Source organism: Pempheris klunzingeri, chromosome 15 (assembly GCF_042242105.1).
Source record: "Pempheris klunzingeri isolate RE-2024b chromosome 15, fPemKlu1.hap1, whole genome shotgun sequence".
Taxonomy (NCBI): Eukaryota; Metazoa; Chordata; class Actinopteri; order Acropomatiformes; family Pempheridae; genus Pempheris; species Pempheris klunzingeri.
This window is the reverse complement of record NC_092026.1, coordinates 24,405,390-24,422,488: the sequence shown is the minus strand read 5'-3', so window position 1 is coordinate 24,422,488 and position 17,099 is coordinate 24,405,390. Positions and strand designations below refer to the sequence as shown.

The window sequence follows — 17,099 nt, the reverse complement described above, 5'->3', positions numbered from 1 at the left end:
AGGGAGGCAGAAGGGCACTTAGTAAAAAACAACATCATAAAGAAAAACCTGTGTTCCCCACACTCTTCACTTCCTGTCTGCAGAGGTAAATGTGAAGGTTCCTGTCCTGAAATAACAACACTGGGGTTTTGTTGTTTGACCTGGTTCCCAAAGCTTTCCTCCTTTCAGTCTGCCTTGAATGGCACGTGTAAAGCCGCAAGAAACACTCTGCAAAGTGGTTATTTGGTAACCAAGGAGAGATTAAAGCAAAGCCTCAAAGTATTAAAAGTCCAATTGTCAATACAAAATACAGCCCAGTTTTGATTTAAAACTCCACTCAGGCCTGAAATGAGTCTTTGAAGAGGTTCACGCTGCTGGGACTAAAGAATTTTGGGCTCCACCGTTGTGCTGGTTAATTTACATTTCTACATCCATTAGTTCCTCAAATCAGATATTTCTCCTTTTGAAAATGACTTGGTAAGCATTTTTGGATCCATGTGCAGTGAAGGCAGGTCAGGGATCAGGTGGCAATCTTAAATATCCCATTAAATGGAATTCACATCTGCCAGCACATCTGTTTGTCCAGCATGTGGATTGTGTGTCATTTGTATTTTAACTGCTCACATTTTCTCATAGCTTGTCAGCAATGTTCACCTCCTCTGATACTGAGCTGCTGCTGTCTTCACCTCTGCACTGCTAAAATGTTTTGACGTGGGAGTGTGTGTGTGTGTGTGTGTGTGTGTGTGTGTGTGTGTGTGTGTGTGGTGTCTTTGTTAGGAGAAGTCACTGTCCTCAGCCCCGTACATGTCAGCTAGTTTCCTGAATCGGGGGCCCCAGTCACTCAGGTAGTGGTAGTCCTGCTCGGCCTCAGACGACGCTGAGCCCAGTGAGCTCAGAGACTCGGCCACTGAGCCCGCGCCCTCGTAGGCGTAGGTGGCCAGCGAGTCGTACGGCGGTGCTGTCGGGTTACAGTCATTCTCCAGCACTCTCTGATTGATGAACTCGCGTACGTCCCCGTTATCCCGCGACGCCACGCTGACCGGTGGCATGATGAGGCCGGGGCCGACGGGGGCGGGGCGGCGGTGTGGCGGGTATAGCAGGGTGTCAGAGGGGATGATGTCGCGTCTCTGCTTGGCCGACTCCTCCAAGGCAACGGCGGCGTCCGGGTGTCGCAGTGCTCCGATGTCGAAAGCCTGGGTGTCTTCCTCGCCTCCGCCCTCGTCATTGTAGCTCACTACGTTGTCCCGGACATCCTCCTTGGAGATGATGAGAGGCTCCTGCTTCCTCTGCCGCTTCAACGCTGTGAACAGAACCACGATCACTGCAGGAGACAAAGGAGAATAAATGTGAGGTTAGAACATTTAACAGTGAACGACCGATCAGCACATACAGCCAAAACAGAAATAAGTATTTTTGTTTTAACGGTCTCTCATCAAAGTTAATACCACCACTGTCAAAGTCCAACAGGACAGGAGAGTTTTAAACATCAGATCTCTGTTTTAGTAAATGATCTGATATCTGACCATCGTATTGATTTATTGTGTCTGACTGAAACCTGGCTGCACCATGAAGAATATGTTAGCCTTAATGAAGCCACTCCCCCAGTCATATTAATACTCACATTCCTCCAGACTCTGGACGAGGAGGTGGAGCTGCATCCATTTACAACTATAGTTTATCAATCAAGCCCAGACCTAAACTTAACTATAATTCATTTGAAAGCCTTGTTCTTAGTTTCTCTCATCCAACCTGGAAAACACTAAAGCCAGTCTTAGTTACAGGGTACCGCCCTCCTGGTCCAGACTCTGAATTCAGTTCAATATAGCTACGCTGGATGTCATTACTCTGGCCTCCACCTCCACTGTGAGGAATCTGAATCTGTTATCTTTGATCAGGATTTGTCCTTTAACTCCCACAGAAGACAGATTTTCAGCCTTTTCCATCTACATATTATTACTAAAACCAGGTCCATCCTGTCCATGAATGATGCAGAAAAACTAGTTCACACATTTGTCACTTCCAGGTTGGATTATTTCTGTTCCTTATTATCAGGCTGCCCCAATAAGTCCTTAAAGACTCTCCAGCTGGTCCAGAACGCTGCTGCTTGTGTTCTGACCAGAACTAAAAGAAGAGACCACATTTCTCCTGTACTGGCTTCTCTTCACTGGCTTCCAGTAAAATCTAGAATAGAGTTTAAAATCCTTCTCCTCACCTACAAGGCTCTTAATGTTCAGGTTCCATCATATCTTAAAGAGCTCATAGTACCGTACTACCCCACTAGAGCACTGCGCTCCCAGACTGCAGGTCTACTGGTGGTTCCTAAAGTCCTCTAAAGTAGTGATGGGGGCAGAGCTGATTGATTGGTTAATTGATTTTGATAGCTTTGTTCTTATTGGTTATGACAACGCTGTACTTAAGTTAACTGCTCATGTAGGGGATCATGTTGGCATCACTACAATGAAATTAATAACTAGTCATGTGACTGCAGAAAATGCACAGCACTATATTTGCCGTCACCCCCCCACAGAGCAGCACCAGGGCCTGGGGAGTGACCAGAATAACTTCCTCCTTCAGGAGCACAGATTTAGAGCCTACAGGTGGACGCCTGGTTGGGCAGAGGGCTTTTGAAATGCCACAGCAGGAAGCGGCAGCACAGCATTCGGGTGGCAGCCGACATGGCAGCAAAAGAAAGAGCGGTGACGGCTTCGGTCCGTCTACAGGGAGCACTGCATGTGTGGGAGTGTAGCAGACTGGAGCTGGCTTCACTGCCTGTCTTTTTGTAACAAACCCGAACGATCTCTTAGCCTCCCAATAGCATTCCACAATGCAAAGTCAAACAGGGTACGACTCGGGATGAAGATTTGCATCGTACCTCATCCTCGGACCAACACGTGGAACTCGCTGTAGACGCATTATATCCCAAAATGAGTGTGAAAACAGGAGGACTGCACAGGCTGGCTACGGGCAGACAGAAAGGACAGCAGCCTCTGATTTCACAGAGAGCTCAGCCATAAGTAATCGTGCAGAACATTTGATTGGTTAAGCTCACGCAGGCCAGTTTGAATTTAAATCAAGTAAGAGCGCAGCAACAGCATGAAAGAGCAGAGGCGGAGCTAAGGTCAGGGAACTGAAATAACTGATAATGCGTACACAGAGGCGCCGCAAATCACAGCATGAAATAAGCCCCTGCAAAGGAGCCAGGGAGAATGTGAATGAGAGAACATCAGATGCTGAGAGAATAATTCAAGTTAAATATAGCTCTAGATTTGGAAATCCAGAATGAGGCTTCTAGAGGCAGAGTGGGCAGTTATGGAGGTCAGACAAACAAAAGGACACCGGTGATGCAATGATGAACACATTCATATAATACTACAGCTTCACCATGTTCACTATAATTCAGCTCCCTGTGAGCAACCAGACTAAGCTCCTCTTTCTGCTGTGGAGGCTTGTAGATGTGTAATTACTCAGAGTGGACTTTCACTGGTGAGAAAACTAGTGGCTCTGTTTTGTATTTGTTCAACAGTTCTTAGTAATCAGATGTGTTGTAGATGAGTATGATGGACCTGTCTGCGCTCTCCGCTTTCACTTCTCCTCTCTGCTGTTCATTCCAGCTGAGAGCACTTGAAGAACCGGCGTTGGTGAATATGAGCAGCGGCCTCCACTGCAGCTCGCCCTCAGTTCATGTTTAGAGCTGCAGGCTATTATCTATCCATACCTTCGTCCTTCCATCAACAGTTCCTTTTTGTCGGGGGACTGACGCTGATACTGATAAAGGTGGGTTCTCTGGGCCGACTGACGCTCAAGGGAAGAACTCGTCCTCTCTGTGTTTGGAGGGGGGGGGGGGGACTCATGTAGTGTACAGTGAGTGTGGACACATGACATCACAGCACTGTTTTCCTCCTGGAGTGAGTTAGTGTAGCTACTGCTCACTGTGACTCACTATCAGACAGATTCCACAGAAAAAGAGATCTGGTAATTAGAGGTTTCTTTAAGATCCGGAGGTTTGGCAGATCATTTAATCATTATTATTGTTGTTTTTGAACTGTTTTCTTGATTGAATGAATTCTACCTATTTCCTTTTTTCTATGTACAACAGTCTCTGATGACTCGTGCTGCTATTCACATTTTTCTGTTGATTCATTCATTGACATCGTCTTTCTTTGCGTTTGGGCCTCAGAGCCAACAAATGTTAAAGGTCATGTCAATAAAGAATGTTGAACTGAAAAAGATGAAATTAAGAGAGAGAGAGAGAGAGAGAGACAGCTGATGTTAAAGAGTGGGAGAATGTGGACAGGAGTGGAGACACCAAACATGCAGCCTAACGTACGAGCCCCTCATGTCCTGTGTGGATCCTCACTGCTCCGCTCTGTTCTACAGTGCTGTATGACGTACTGCTCACGGCTCACGAGCACGTGTTGCCTCACTCCGTCCTCGTTTCCTGAAACCTTCAATGCCTGTCTTCAGTGTTCAGAGACTGTGGGAACTCTCACGTACAGTTTGCTGTCTGTAAAATGTTCTAAAATGATGTAATGATGATATAAAATGTTGTCGATGATATAAATGATCCAGGCCGTTCAGATGAAACAAACCACACACATCATGTAGCGTTTAGTTTGACGCCATCATACATTCCCTCGGCAGCCCCAAGTCTGATTGACTTCCAGCATCCCTGGTGTGTGTCCACTAAGTCTGCAATGACTGCACTTTCAGAGGCATAAATATGTATTCATTTTCCCAGCAGCCCACTGGACTGAGACCACTGCATGAATAAGAGGATAAGTGGGGATGTGGTGGCAGATGAGATGCACTCATTTCCATACAAGGTTTGATTCTGACGAGCAGCAGCAGACTGGAGCTGTGAACCAACACTGTCTCCCATCACAGCCGATGAGAAACACAGCGGCTGCGTGTGTTTACGATGCTGCACCAATGGAAGTGATGCACTGGACAGACGGACATTTGATCATACATGTTACATAGTGTGTGCACCTACAGTTAAGCCCCAAATTATTCAGAATATTAAGGAGTTTTTGCTTTTTTCCAATTTATACAGTAGCTCTCCACCCGACAAATCAAATAGGTAGATAATATAAGAAGGTCTACAGCCACACACCTTTTAGAGTGTGATAACAAAAAATCACTACGTCCAAATGTACTCATACCCTCATGTAATCATGACAACTAACCATGAAATGTTACAACAAAATTATGTTTTCTGAGGCAGAAATGTGTTAAACAGCATTGTGAATGTTTCTTGAATGTTCAAGACCAGTTTCCTGCCCTCTATAAGTTGAGTAGCTCGTTAAACGTCGACCATTGTGGAATCAACACAGCAGCTGTCATGCCAAAGACCAAAGAGCACAGTGAGGACTTGCGAGGAAGGAGTATTGATGCCCCAAAGGAAGGAAAAGGATACAAAAAAATTGCCAAGCAATTGAAAGTGCCAGTTTCAACAGTGCAAAGTATTGTCAAGAAATACAACACTGTGAAAACTCTCCAAGGACGGGGTCGGAAGGCAACAGTGTCAACTCGGCTCAGATTCAGCGACAAATCCAGATTAATCCAAGAATTACTACAAAGGCTCTTCTGGCAAAACTGAGCTCAACTGGTGTGAATATATGAAGGCAGACACTCCAGCGTTACATTACATCAAGATCGCCTCCATGGACGTCGACCAAGAAAGACTCCTCTCCTTCAACCGAGGCAGGTGAAAGCGGGCCTAGCCTTTGCAAAGGCTCACATAGATAAAGATGAAAGCTTCTGGTCATCTGTTCTTTGGTCAGATGAGACAAAGATTGAGCTATATCGGCACAGAGATGTGGCTTTTGTGTGGCGCAAGAAACATGAGGCCTACAAACCACCCAAAGCATACGGCCAAAGTGGTACAGAAATGGTTTCAAGACAATGATGTGAACGTTTTGGAACGGCCTAGTCAAAGTCCTGATCGCAACCCCACTGAGAACTTATGGGTGCTACTCAACAAAAGGGTCGCAGCAAGGAAGCCTTCCATCCTCAAGGATCTTGAAGCTTCTGCCAAGGAAGAGTGGTTAAAACTTCCTCAGGACTTTTGTAGTAAACTTGTGAGCAATTACAGGAATCGTTTGGAGGCTGATATTACAAATAGAGGCTTTGCAATTGATTACTGAAACATGGTACGAATCACTTTGAACACAATGAGTTTTTGTTTTTGCGTTGTTAAAAATGTTTGTTTGAGTTGTAATTCCAAAATAAATTGTGTCTGGCTGAAGGCTTTCCAACATTTTCTGTCAATGTTGTTTTTGGGGTGGAGAGCTACTGTATAAATGAGAAAAATCAAAAACTCCTTAACATTAACAGGGGTATGAATAATTTGGGGCTTAACTGTATATTTCATGTCATTTCATTCTGCTATGTTAATCTTAACAGCAACATTCTTTTTTAGATATACTTTGATTTAGAATTTCAGAACGTTGTCCCTTTAATATCTTTAAAAAGGCAGATCTTCCTCATATCACTGTATTCTTTCTATTAAAAATGGCACCTAAAAAGAATGGTGGACACTGGGTGTGTTTAGTACAAGCCATGGGGAAGCATTGCTTGTCTAGAGGGGAACCAGGACTTTCATGGTTACAGAGGAGAAAAAGTTACTTTTGTTTGTATGATTTATGGGACTGAGTAGAAATAAAGTACCAGAGTTCTAGACTGCAGCTCAACAGAGGCTCAGCTGGCCTCAGACGGGAACAAAATCCAAATTTCTCACCAAGCTTTACAATTTGAAAGGACTCACCTGCTAACTTGCACTGTGGCTGCAACTATTGCTCTCATTGTCATTATTATTATCAGTTCAAACACTTCTTTTTTCCAGTTAATTGATAAAAAAAATAGAGAGAAAACATCCTTGACAGCTTCCCAGTGGCCATGGTGACGTCTTCGAAATAACAAAAAAGTCTCTCAGCAAATGAAATTCACTTTAGAATGTAAATCCTCTGATTCTGCACAGAATGTTTCGCCGTTTCTTTTTAGTAAAAGCACTAAATAAATGCCGTCCGTTTACTATTTTACTATTTCTGCTTGATAAATGACTGAGACGTATGTATGAAAGTATGTAAATAGCTGCCGTTCTGTTCACGTCCACTGACTAATAGATTCATTGTTTCCGCTCTGATAATGCACATTTTTCCGTTTAGATTCTGAACAGTGTTCTGCTCGCTCTTTCATCTCGTACTGAATTCGAGCTGAACCCTGAGTTGTGATCCTGACAGAGACAAACAGACTCACTCAGCAGTATGACGGCACACAGGAGGATGGCGATGAGCGCTCCGGTGCTGAGGCCAGGAGAGCTGCTCAGAGCCTCTGCATTGCACAGCTCCATGTTGCCGTCACGGTCGCAGGTGCACACCCTCACAGTGAGGGTGCCGGTGCTGCTCTGCATGGGGTAGTCCCCGTCGGTGATCACCACGGGAACCAGGTAGACACTCTGGAGGAGGCGGCTGTAGCTAGCTCGACGCGTCAGGATGCCTGCAGTGTTGTCTGAGGAGGAGAAAGCACAGTCAGAATACCGTCGCAGCACGCCTGCAGTCTGACACTTTGTCACACAGCAGAGGTGTGAGTAAAAATCACTTTCTTCACATATTAGCAGGTTGGAAAGAAACATGTGGATCCAGCAAGGCAGAAGTCACTTGTTCTGTCTCACTGAGCAGACAAAGCAGCTTTAACAACTTACGGAAAAGCAGCTATCCAACAGGACTGGATGACTAGAATATAAAGAATTTATCTCAAAATAACCTTTTACAACATCCAAATAGGGCACACTGCTTGACAACACACACACAGACAATCACATGGCAGAAGAAACTCTTTCTTACCAATAGTGTCACTTTCAAGTCTTCTAATCTCAGAGAAAATAATTTCAAATTACAGGCCCAATCAAGAGCTGTGTGTCAGACTATGGTGGTATGAATACTCTCGTGTAATACTTGATGTCCAGTGTCTGTCAGGGAATTTGAAACAGATGTCTGCACCCCCCCGAAGACTGACTCCCGTTTTTATACAAGCCCGCTAGCAACACGGCTTGTTGCCTACCTCCATTGTCTCGGACGGTGAAATTACTGCGGTGGGTCCCATCAGGAGCCAGGCTGAAGAAAAACTTGTGTCCTGTCGAGGGCTCATCAGCATCGACTGCACTCACTGTCTGGATCCGCTGTCGGAGACACCAACACCCATTAGCATGAACGTCCCGATGGAGTTAAGTGAATTAAGAGCAGTCAATGAGTGGAAAAGGACTGGCAGGCTGGGAGGTTGTATTCACAGTGACAGTCTGTGCTGTGCTGTAGAGCTGCCAACACAACAGCTTGGATATTATCAGGATCGCTGGCGTCTGTGCTCGGTAAACTATCAATACCTCTGTCAACAGCACAGCTCATCACATAATCAAATCATATGTTCCACTGACACAGGACAGTGGTGGACGCTGCAGCTGAAATCATACAAAACACAATATATGCTGCACTTTATTTATATATACAAGCATTATACGTGAGGTTTACATTATGCATTCATTTGATCCTTTTATCCGAGTCCAGGTGCTGCTGCACTATATTCAGCACTTTCTACTTTCCCGTCTTTATATTTAACATGTTATTGTTTTGCACGTTTCAGCTGGAAATGGTTCTAACTCAACAGATTCTAACATGTTTAAAAAAGAAACACGACAAAACAGGCTTCACCGGAGCTTTGTGGACACGAAAGCAGTGTGTTTGGATCATATTGAGCTCATGGATTTGCAGTGGCGAGGTAGATAATGCTCCAGCAGCAGCAGTTGGGGAAGTTTCTTTTGGGTGTTTTCACTTTGTTTCCCACAGTGTAAACTTGTACCCTCTGGAATCACTTGTAGCTGACTGACTCCACGCTGTGCACAGCTCCCGTCCTCTGTGGAAAGGCATTCCACAAACTTTTTACAGCCAGCGTTCAAACGACTTTAGTGGGAAATCCAATGAAACCTGACAAAAGATCTTAGTAGAACATCATTGGGTTTCCATGTGAAACAAGTTTAGTGTGGAATATGGCTAGTGATACATATGTCAGGTAGCCACGAGCAACACTCTGTGTTTGCTAGATGAGTAAATAGACAAGACGTTTAAAATGCCATCGTAATGACTTTAAGAGGTCAAATGTTCGTGCTGCTGGGGCTCTGGGTGATGGCTGTATATTCCTGTCACTTCTATATGCATTCTTTTAATTTAGAACTACATTCTTATTTAATTGAAAGGACACTAGCAGAGAGATTAAAGGCTTTAACAAAGATTTGTGCCAATATCACGCTCGTGCACATACACACATACACTGAAACAAATCTGGAGCCTGAGGGAAGCAGCGGAGGGAAACAAGCCGATGATATCCAGTGACCAAACACTGATGCTTAACACTGATGGACAGATGAAAGGGCAGGGGAATTAAAGGATGAAAGGACGGCAGGATGACATGGACGTGAGGAGACCAATGGCAGCCAGCCACCGTACTGAAGAACGTCACCGTGATGCTGCGTGTGCACCTGTTTGTTGGGTCGTATTTGACTTGTTGTGCTTGTGTGTGTGTGAATGAATGAAAATACAGATTTGTGTTTTTATTTTAGTAACTGTAGCACGATATTAGATGCAAGATGTGTGTGTGTGTGTGTGTGTGTGTGTGTGCCAAACCCTACTCCATGTGTGAAAGCTCCTGTCAGCGTCCATGACAGATTAGCTCATCAGCTAACACAAAAGAAAAAACTGAGTGGTCTCCAGTGTGTGTGTGTGTGTGTGTGTGTGTGTGTGTGTGTGTGTGTGTATAAGCTCGTGAGCCTTAATCACATTAGTTGCAGTCCATACACTATGTGATGAATCATATCAAGTGGTGTTCCAAAAGAGTACAATTACACCGAGTGCTGTTAAAAGCATTCAAATCCAGACGTTTGACTGATTAAATATTGAATATTACAGAGATCTAACAAAGTCAGAGCTGTTTCCCATTGGACAGTGAAGTCAGGCAAATAGGAAGTTTGAGGGGAAGCTGATTAAAAATGATCTCTGTCAATACTTTCACTGGTTCGTTGGCTGTGTAAAACAAAGAGACTGGGAATAAAAGTCAGTTCTCCGTTCAAAAAAGGCTGAAAACTCTACAAAACCACGAAAAACAATTCCTGATTAATTTAGCAGTTTACTTAAGTAAAAAAATAAATGTTTTGGATTATAGTCACGCACTTCAAATAAAGACAGGGGACATGTGGCCTACATTCATCAAACCCAGTACAAGGGTTAGTGTGGGAGTAATGGCAGGTTCCATGTAAATGCTGTGTTTCTAGTCATAAAAGGGGATTAGCAGCTCACTTTAGCCTCTTGCACTTGGCACGTCCCATAAGTGATTCATGAAAGCACATCACTGCACAATAGCTACAGCAGCACCTGCCCTGAGCGGCTGCACCGCGGCTTTAAGTTCTTTATTTAAGTTCGCCGCTGCACGCTAGCAGAACCTTTGTGAGTCAGTGGCAGTCGTGTTAGTAACTGTGTATAACTGTGTGTGGTTCAGGCGGGCGGGTCGTGGGTTCGGCCATTCTACCTAAGCTATGAATGACTTACAGGAACGCTGCATGCAATATTTTACCCCCCGACACACACGGGCTGAGCGGTGCCCATGTGTCAGTCCTGACAACTGACTCATCATTCAGAGTTTATGCTGTTTAGGAGTTATCAGGACAAATGGTAGCATGAGCCTTCTAAATAATGTTAACATTAGAAGAAAGAGAGGGAGAGAGAGAGGGGGGGGGAGAGAGGGAGAGAGGGAGGGAGAGAGAATTAATGTTAACATTATCTAGAAGGCTAATTAGCTCTCACTGATTCATCACTGATAGGACTTTACACTGTGGAGCAGTGTTTCCCTCATGATGAGCTCATCATGTGAATCAGGTGTGTTGGTGCAGCTAAAGATGCAGAGCGAGAGAGAAAGAAAGAGAGAGGGGGGGGGGGGTGAAGTTGCACTTCACAGAGTTACTGAACAACAGCAAGAGGGTAATGTGTGCATGATACAGCATTGGACATGGTGCTGACTGCTGGGACTGAAGCCTTGAACGGTAAATCAGTGTGTTTCTAATCCATCCCTCCAACAGCAGCCACATGCTCTCTACAGCTAGCTCCTGTTCTTAGCGTCCTTAAGATTAGTATGCTAATTTAAAAATGTGCTACACTTTTATCCCGACAGTGCAGACCTGTCCTGTTCCACTCTGTGGTCTGTCTGTCCTTTCCCTGCACAGAGCCCCCCCCCGGCTGAGGTGAAGTAATGATCAGTAGCTTCTCCACGTACCCACGGCTGCTACAGGAACACTAACCAGGGGACGGCTGAGTTTAAAACACAGCAAGCCAGTGTCAGCGTTAAACACCTCTCAGCACTCCATTCGTTTCTTCTCTGGTCGAGCGATCGCTCTGATTTCTTCATGCCGTTCTCAGGAGCTGGAGTCGTGCATATCACATTATCAGTGTCAGCTCCAGGCTCCTGAGGTCCTGTGGAGCACCACAGGACCTCAGCAGAGCACCGGTGTGGGCCATCAGCTCACATCCTGGATCCTGGACTAGCTCGCCAACCGTCCACAGTGTGTGAGGACACGGGACTGTGTGTCTGACATGGCTGTCTGCAGGGCGGGGGGCCCCACAGGGAACGGTCCTGGCTCTGTTCCTCTTCACCCTCCACACTGCTGACTTCCACTACAACTGCACACCTGTCAGCTCTGTCCTGGGCGGTCTCCCCCCATGACGGACACACTGAGAGCACTGGAGAGCTCCTTCAGCGACAGACTCCTCCACCCTCAGTGTGTGAAGGAGTGATAACAATCAAATATCCCCCCCCCCCCGTGTACATTGTCCCTATTTTTATACTTCACCTTGTTTAAATTGTCCATATTTTTTATGTGTGTATCTCCGTCCACTACTTTATTATTTACTGTTTCACCGAAGCTCTTTTTCTGCAGATCTTTTACTTTTGCTTACTTGCTGCTGCCACACTGTGAATTAATAATCCAATAATCTATCTAATCTATTATTATTAGGAGCTTATCAGTGTCATAGTTCTGAACGAGGGCTGCCACTGCTGACAGACGAGAGATGAGATGTTCTAGAGTTAGTGGGCTCCAGCTGTTCATTCAATATTTCAGAAACATTTCAGATGAACACTTTCATCATCTGCTCGTCAACTCATTTCCAGGTCGTGGCTGGGTGTGAACAGTAACTAGGAAAAGGAACTATGTCCACCTTTTCAGCGAGCAGAACCCAGATGAAACTTGGATTACTTACAAATTTTAAAAGGATCTTATAACGGACTGGACACATGGGTCGGATACTGGACTCACAAGTACTGGACTATGGTAATGGTAATGGTCTGTATTTGTAGAGCTCCTTTCTAGTTATTTCAACTACTCAAAGCTCTTTACATGACATCCTCATTCACCCATTCACACATCATTCATACAGGAGGAATGTAAGTTGGAGGAGACTATTCTTTCATACTCATTCACACACTGAAGGCTTCAGGAGCAAGTTGGGGTTCAGTGTCTTGCCCAAGGACACTTCAACCTGGGGATCGAACCCCCGACCTTCTGATTGAGGGACGACCCACTCTACCACTGAACCACAGCCGTATGCAGTACATTCTGTCTCCATTACAAAAGTGTGAAGTGATAAAGCTGTAATACCTGGCCAGCCTTAGTCCTCTCACACACAAAGGTTTCATACACAGTGGCAAAGGTGGGAGCGTTGTCATTGATGTCCAGCAGGCGGATGTAGACCGGAACATGGCTGCTCTGACGGGGATTATCTGCAAGGACAACGCACAAAGTTATTCATCAGTCGTCTCACTTTTTCTACTTGTGACTCGAACTTATGAAATGAGAACGCGACAGAAAACAAAATATGTTTCCAAGACGGAATGCAAAAAAATGGTCATGTTTTTTATGTCCATGTAGCTGGTTTATCCGGCAATTTTCCCAGCATGCCTCAGTTCAAGATAGAAAACCAATCAGTCCTCCATTTCACACTTGTTGAAACCAGAAAAAGAGTTCTGATTTTATCTTTTCACATTTTTCTCTGTGTTAGAGGCTTCAGTGTTTTCTCAGTGACAGGCAGGAAAGCATCAGTGTCCGACAGAGCACTTAGCTGCACAGTGTGACCTCTTCTGTTTCTACACATCCATACATGTGACGCGGTCCTGATGATTCACTCTGCTTCGTACTGATAGCCACAGTCGGTTCATGACACATTTATGCTTCCTTTTCAGGGAGCTGCATGATGAGCAGAATGAGTCCATATCAAATAAAGTGTCTCAGGGGTGTCTATGGTTCGGGTTCTTCCTCTTCATCTCAGTGACGGGGCACATCCATTTTATGTACTTCTTTGGACAGATCATCATTTGAAACAGGTCAAACAGACTGTTTCAGTTTGTGCATGAATCATCACTAAGTGGACTTTTTCAGCTTAGCTTCTTTTCAAACTTTTCAGAATCATAGTAGATATTACCCACTGTCATGAATGAGAAGCAGTAGAAATATTACTGCTAATGGTGTTTAGCCAAGTATGTACTTTCATTTTTATGTATTTTCATTTTTCAGACATCCAGTTTTGAAACATGGGCCTCCCGAACACAGTGGAGCTGACTGGGTTTTTGTTTGTGCTCCTCACATGATTGAAAGTGAGACTTCTGAGAAAATCTGCAGGCCTTACAGAGGACACATTTAACAGGAATGATCTCTTCTGTAAAACAGCAATTAAAGGCAAAACTGTTTCCCCAGATTCGTGACCAGTTGCTCTTTTTGGGTGCTCCGAGGAGGACAAAGGAAATCCCATAACCTGAACTGAAAGTATCAAGATGGCAAAAATGTCTTTTTGTAATCTGGGGTGAACTGACCCTTTGCTTCACTCAGTCCTGGGTACTATATTAATGTTAAACCACTTGTCAGTGAAGACTTTGATAAGAGAGTGAAACACTGTGCAGCAGACGTAGCGTCTGGCTCCATCCAGTCCGCTCGGCATCAATACATCATGTCAGCTCTGCGGTGGCCCCGCCCCCGCCGCCGCCCCCGCCCCCGCCCCCGCCCCCGCCCCCGCCCCCGCTGAACTTACTGAACTCAGTGGCGATGACTGAAATATTATGCCATGCAGTCTCCTCTCTGTCCAGGCTTTTGAGCAGGAACACTGATCCATTCCCTGGGTGGACATTGAAAAGGCGGTCCATGTCAGTGCGACGGTCGATGGAGTACCTGGAGCGGGTGAGAAAGGGTGAGAAAGGGTGAGAAAGGGTGAGAAAGTTCAGACAGTGGGTGGGATGAAGTGCAGTGCCCCTTGTACCTGTGCACTATCCTCACCAATAGAGGGAATAATTCATTTTTGTTACTGTAGATATGTTCCACTGTGGGCTTAGTGTGATATAAAGTGTGCCACTAGCCCTCGGGTCGGCTCGGACAAACCGACGGCAGCGTTTTACATATTAAATGTTATATAATATAACAAGCCATGGCAACAAGACATTTAAACAAGCGTCTGAATGAATCCATCCATATCCTTAGTTAGTCTATCAGTGCCATGATTGCGACTTCAGAAGTTGAAATGCATCCACTTCAACAAACAATCTGCACATTTGCTGAGGAAAAGGAGGGAGAGGAAATTAACTGGAGCTCCAGCAAAAAGCTGAGCCCAGCTAAAGTCAGCTGAGGCTGACTGACAGGAAGAGAGCGGTTCTACTGTTACCGCGTCACGACGTGAGCGAGACGGCCAACACCTGCACACCTGCACACCTGCACACCTGTCCGTCAGCTGTCTGCGGCGATTAAACACAGAACCTTCAAAAACACTCCGGCTGTGAAACGTTCACAAATGATCTGAAGCCAGAACTCACTCCTCCTTCAACCCGAGCGCTCCTAGAACTCACACGTTGGTTTTTTTTTAAAACTCTGAGGTGAGTTTTGAAACTAAACCTTGATGTACAAACTTTGTACATCAAGGTTGGATGAAAAAAAAAAAACTGCATACAACAGCTAACCTTGATATTCTAACAACTGGAATCACATAGTTGTGGTGCACTGGAAGCTGCCGCGCTCTGCCCTCTCCTCCCATCCTGTCTTACTGTAGCCTGTTGAAAACATCACAGCCACTTGAACATCTCCTCCCACTGTCTGCGGACTGCTCACAGAGCGTTCTCCATTTTTGAACTAGTTGCTGAATGCAGCTATTCACAGCTTCACAGCATTCCACAGATAATAGAAGTGAGAAGCCTTTGATAATGTCTTTTTCGGCTGCCTGTCAAAGCGGAGGCAAACTGCTCTGTGAACAGGAACTGCATATTGTACCGTCGATATACAGCTCCAGTGTCGAGATCAAGGCTGGTTTCATTTTCCACTCCAAAATATAACATCAAACGGCTATCAGCTGGTAATTATGTACCATTCAGTCTTAATTATTGTTTTTTTTTATAAAGAGATACATGGATCTAAAAGAAAACGCCGCCTGAGTACATCCAGACTCGATCATAATTAGAAAGCACTCAACAGTAAAATAGCAGTTCACACACACAATGTGAATGAAAGATGCAGTCACATTCACAAAGGCACAAGCGCAGGAATAATTGGAATTGTGTCTGAGTGTGTGTGTGTGTGTGTGTGTGTGTGTGTGTGTGCCCCCTTGTGACACATCATTTTAAGAGCACTCCATGGTTCCATGCTTGTTTTAATTGGAATATGTTCCTCATCAGTTTGCCTGCTTTAAATGTAGAGAAATAAGGGCTCGGTTCCAGTCTCCAACTGTGCTGCAGTTCATCTGCTGCCAGTTTAACTCTCTCACACTGCTGTCATCCCTTCATCCATCCATACATCATGATTATTCCTTTTTAGTTTATCCTACGTCTCTCTGTGTTTACACTGCACCATTCTCTATAATTCATATCAAATCCCTTTGCTGCGTCCTATTCCTGTGTTTTTTTTTTTTGGCAGTGACTCAAATGTGCGCTCCAAGTTGAGGAAAGTTTCAACTTATTTTAGCGGTCTTGTACCTCCTGATCAATACCCGCTGCAGCAGAGCAAATTACAGATGGCTTTAGGCAATCTATTTTATAAACATCAGGAGAGAAAATTCCCACGATGTATTGATGCCGTTTAAGTAATGGACAATTACAATAACAGGAGAGCAACAGAGCTCAAACTAAACGAAACGCCAAGCATCAATAACGAGCAGCGCTGCAGTGAGGCGCTGGAGCTCTAACATCGCCCGTGGGTGCAGGTTTCTGTTGCCTGTCTTCCACACACAGCTGCATCGTCCACATAAAACGCCATCGTTTTAACCTACTTCATATTTCTGATTCGTGTCTCATTTTCAGACCATTACCACAATCCCTCACGAGACTTTAGAGAACTGAGAGCCATTTGAAGTCGAGCTTCATCCGACTTCGATGTAGTTTCGCTGAGATTTCTAAAATAGCAGAGCAGGAAGTGAAGATATGCCAACTTTCAAATATAGCAGCCTGTCACAGCTCCAGCTAGCTCCAGCTATTCATTCTGCTGCCTGCTCTGTTTACTCTCTGAGCCTCTCTGACTCCCCATGTCCCCCCTGTAATTTCCACCCATGCTCTACATACTCACCTGCTTCCCAGTTCCCTTATCAGCCTAACAGTACTTATATTAGTCCATCTCCACACATAAGTGTAAGCCTTGTCCTCAAGTATACAGATATTTTTCTAAATGGATATTTTGCCATTCGTTAAAGAAAAAAAAAAAATCACTCCACATTATCTTCGTTCTACTAAACAAAGAACAAGCATTCTGGGCCTGCAGGAGGGTTTTTGTTTCCTGTTTGTTTGTTTTGGGTCCTTTATTTTATTTGAACTGTTGTAAAATATATGGAAAAAGAATATTTCCCAACCACCATGACTCAAGGGTTGACTACTTTAATTTCCAAACCCTACAAAGACATATTATTCACAACTGCCATCCAATTTGTTTGCTCATTAATGATTACAAGATCTTTGCTACTGGCTAAACTACTGAAGAAACACAGACAGCTTTTATAACGAAGTAACCATAAGAGATGGTCCTGGACACTCTGGGTTTCTCAGAACTGACTGATGATTATGGTTTC

At 44.7% G+C, this 17,099-nt stretch overlaps 1 protein-coding gene across 1 annotated transcript in view; it reads right to left on the bottom strand.

Annotated features, from left to right (window-relative positions):
- Nucleotides 1-749: 749 nt before the first annotated feature.
- cdh6 (cadherin 6) overlaps nucleotides 750-17,099 on the bottom strand; it is a 40,301-nt gene continuing 23,951 nt past the window's right edge. Inside the window, exons 7-11 of the mRNA XM_070844350.1 lie at nucleotides 14,097-14,233; nucleotides 12,674-12,795; nucleotides 8,041-8,158; nucleotides 7,237-7,488; nucleotides 750-1,300 (exon numbers count right to left, since the gene is read on the bottom strand). Of these exons, the coding sequence (XP_070700451.1) occupies nucleotides 753-1,300; nucleotides 7,237-7,488; nucleotides 8,041-8,158; nucleotides 12,674-12,795; nucleotides 14,097-14,233 (1,177 nt within the window). The 3' untranslated portion in view covers nucleotides 750-752. The remainder of the gene's footprint in view (nucleotides 1,301-7,236; nucleotides 7,489-8,040; nucleotides 8,159-12,673; nucleotides 12,796-14,096; nucleotides 14,234-17,099) is intronic.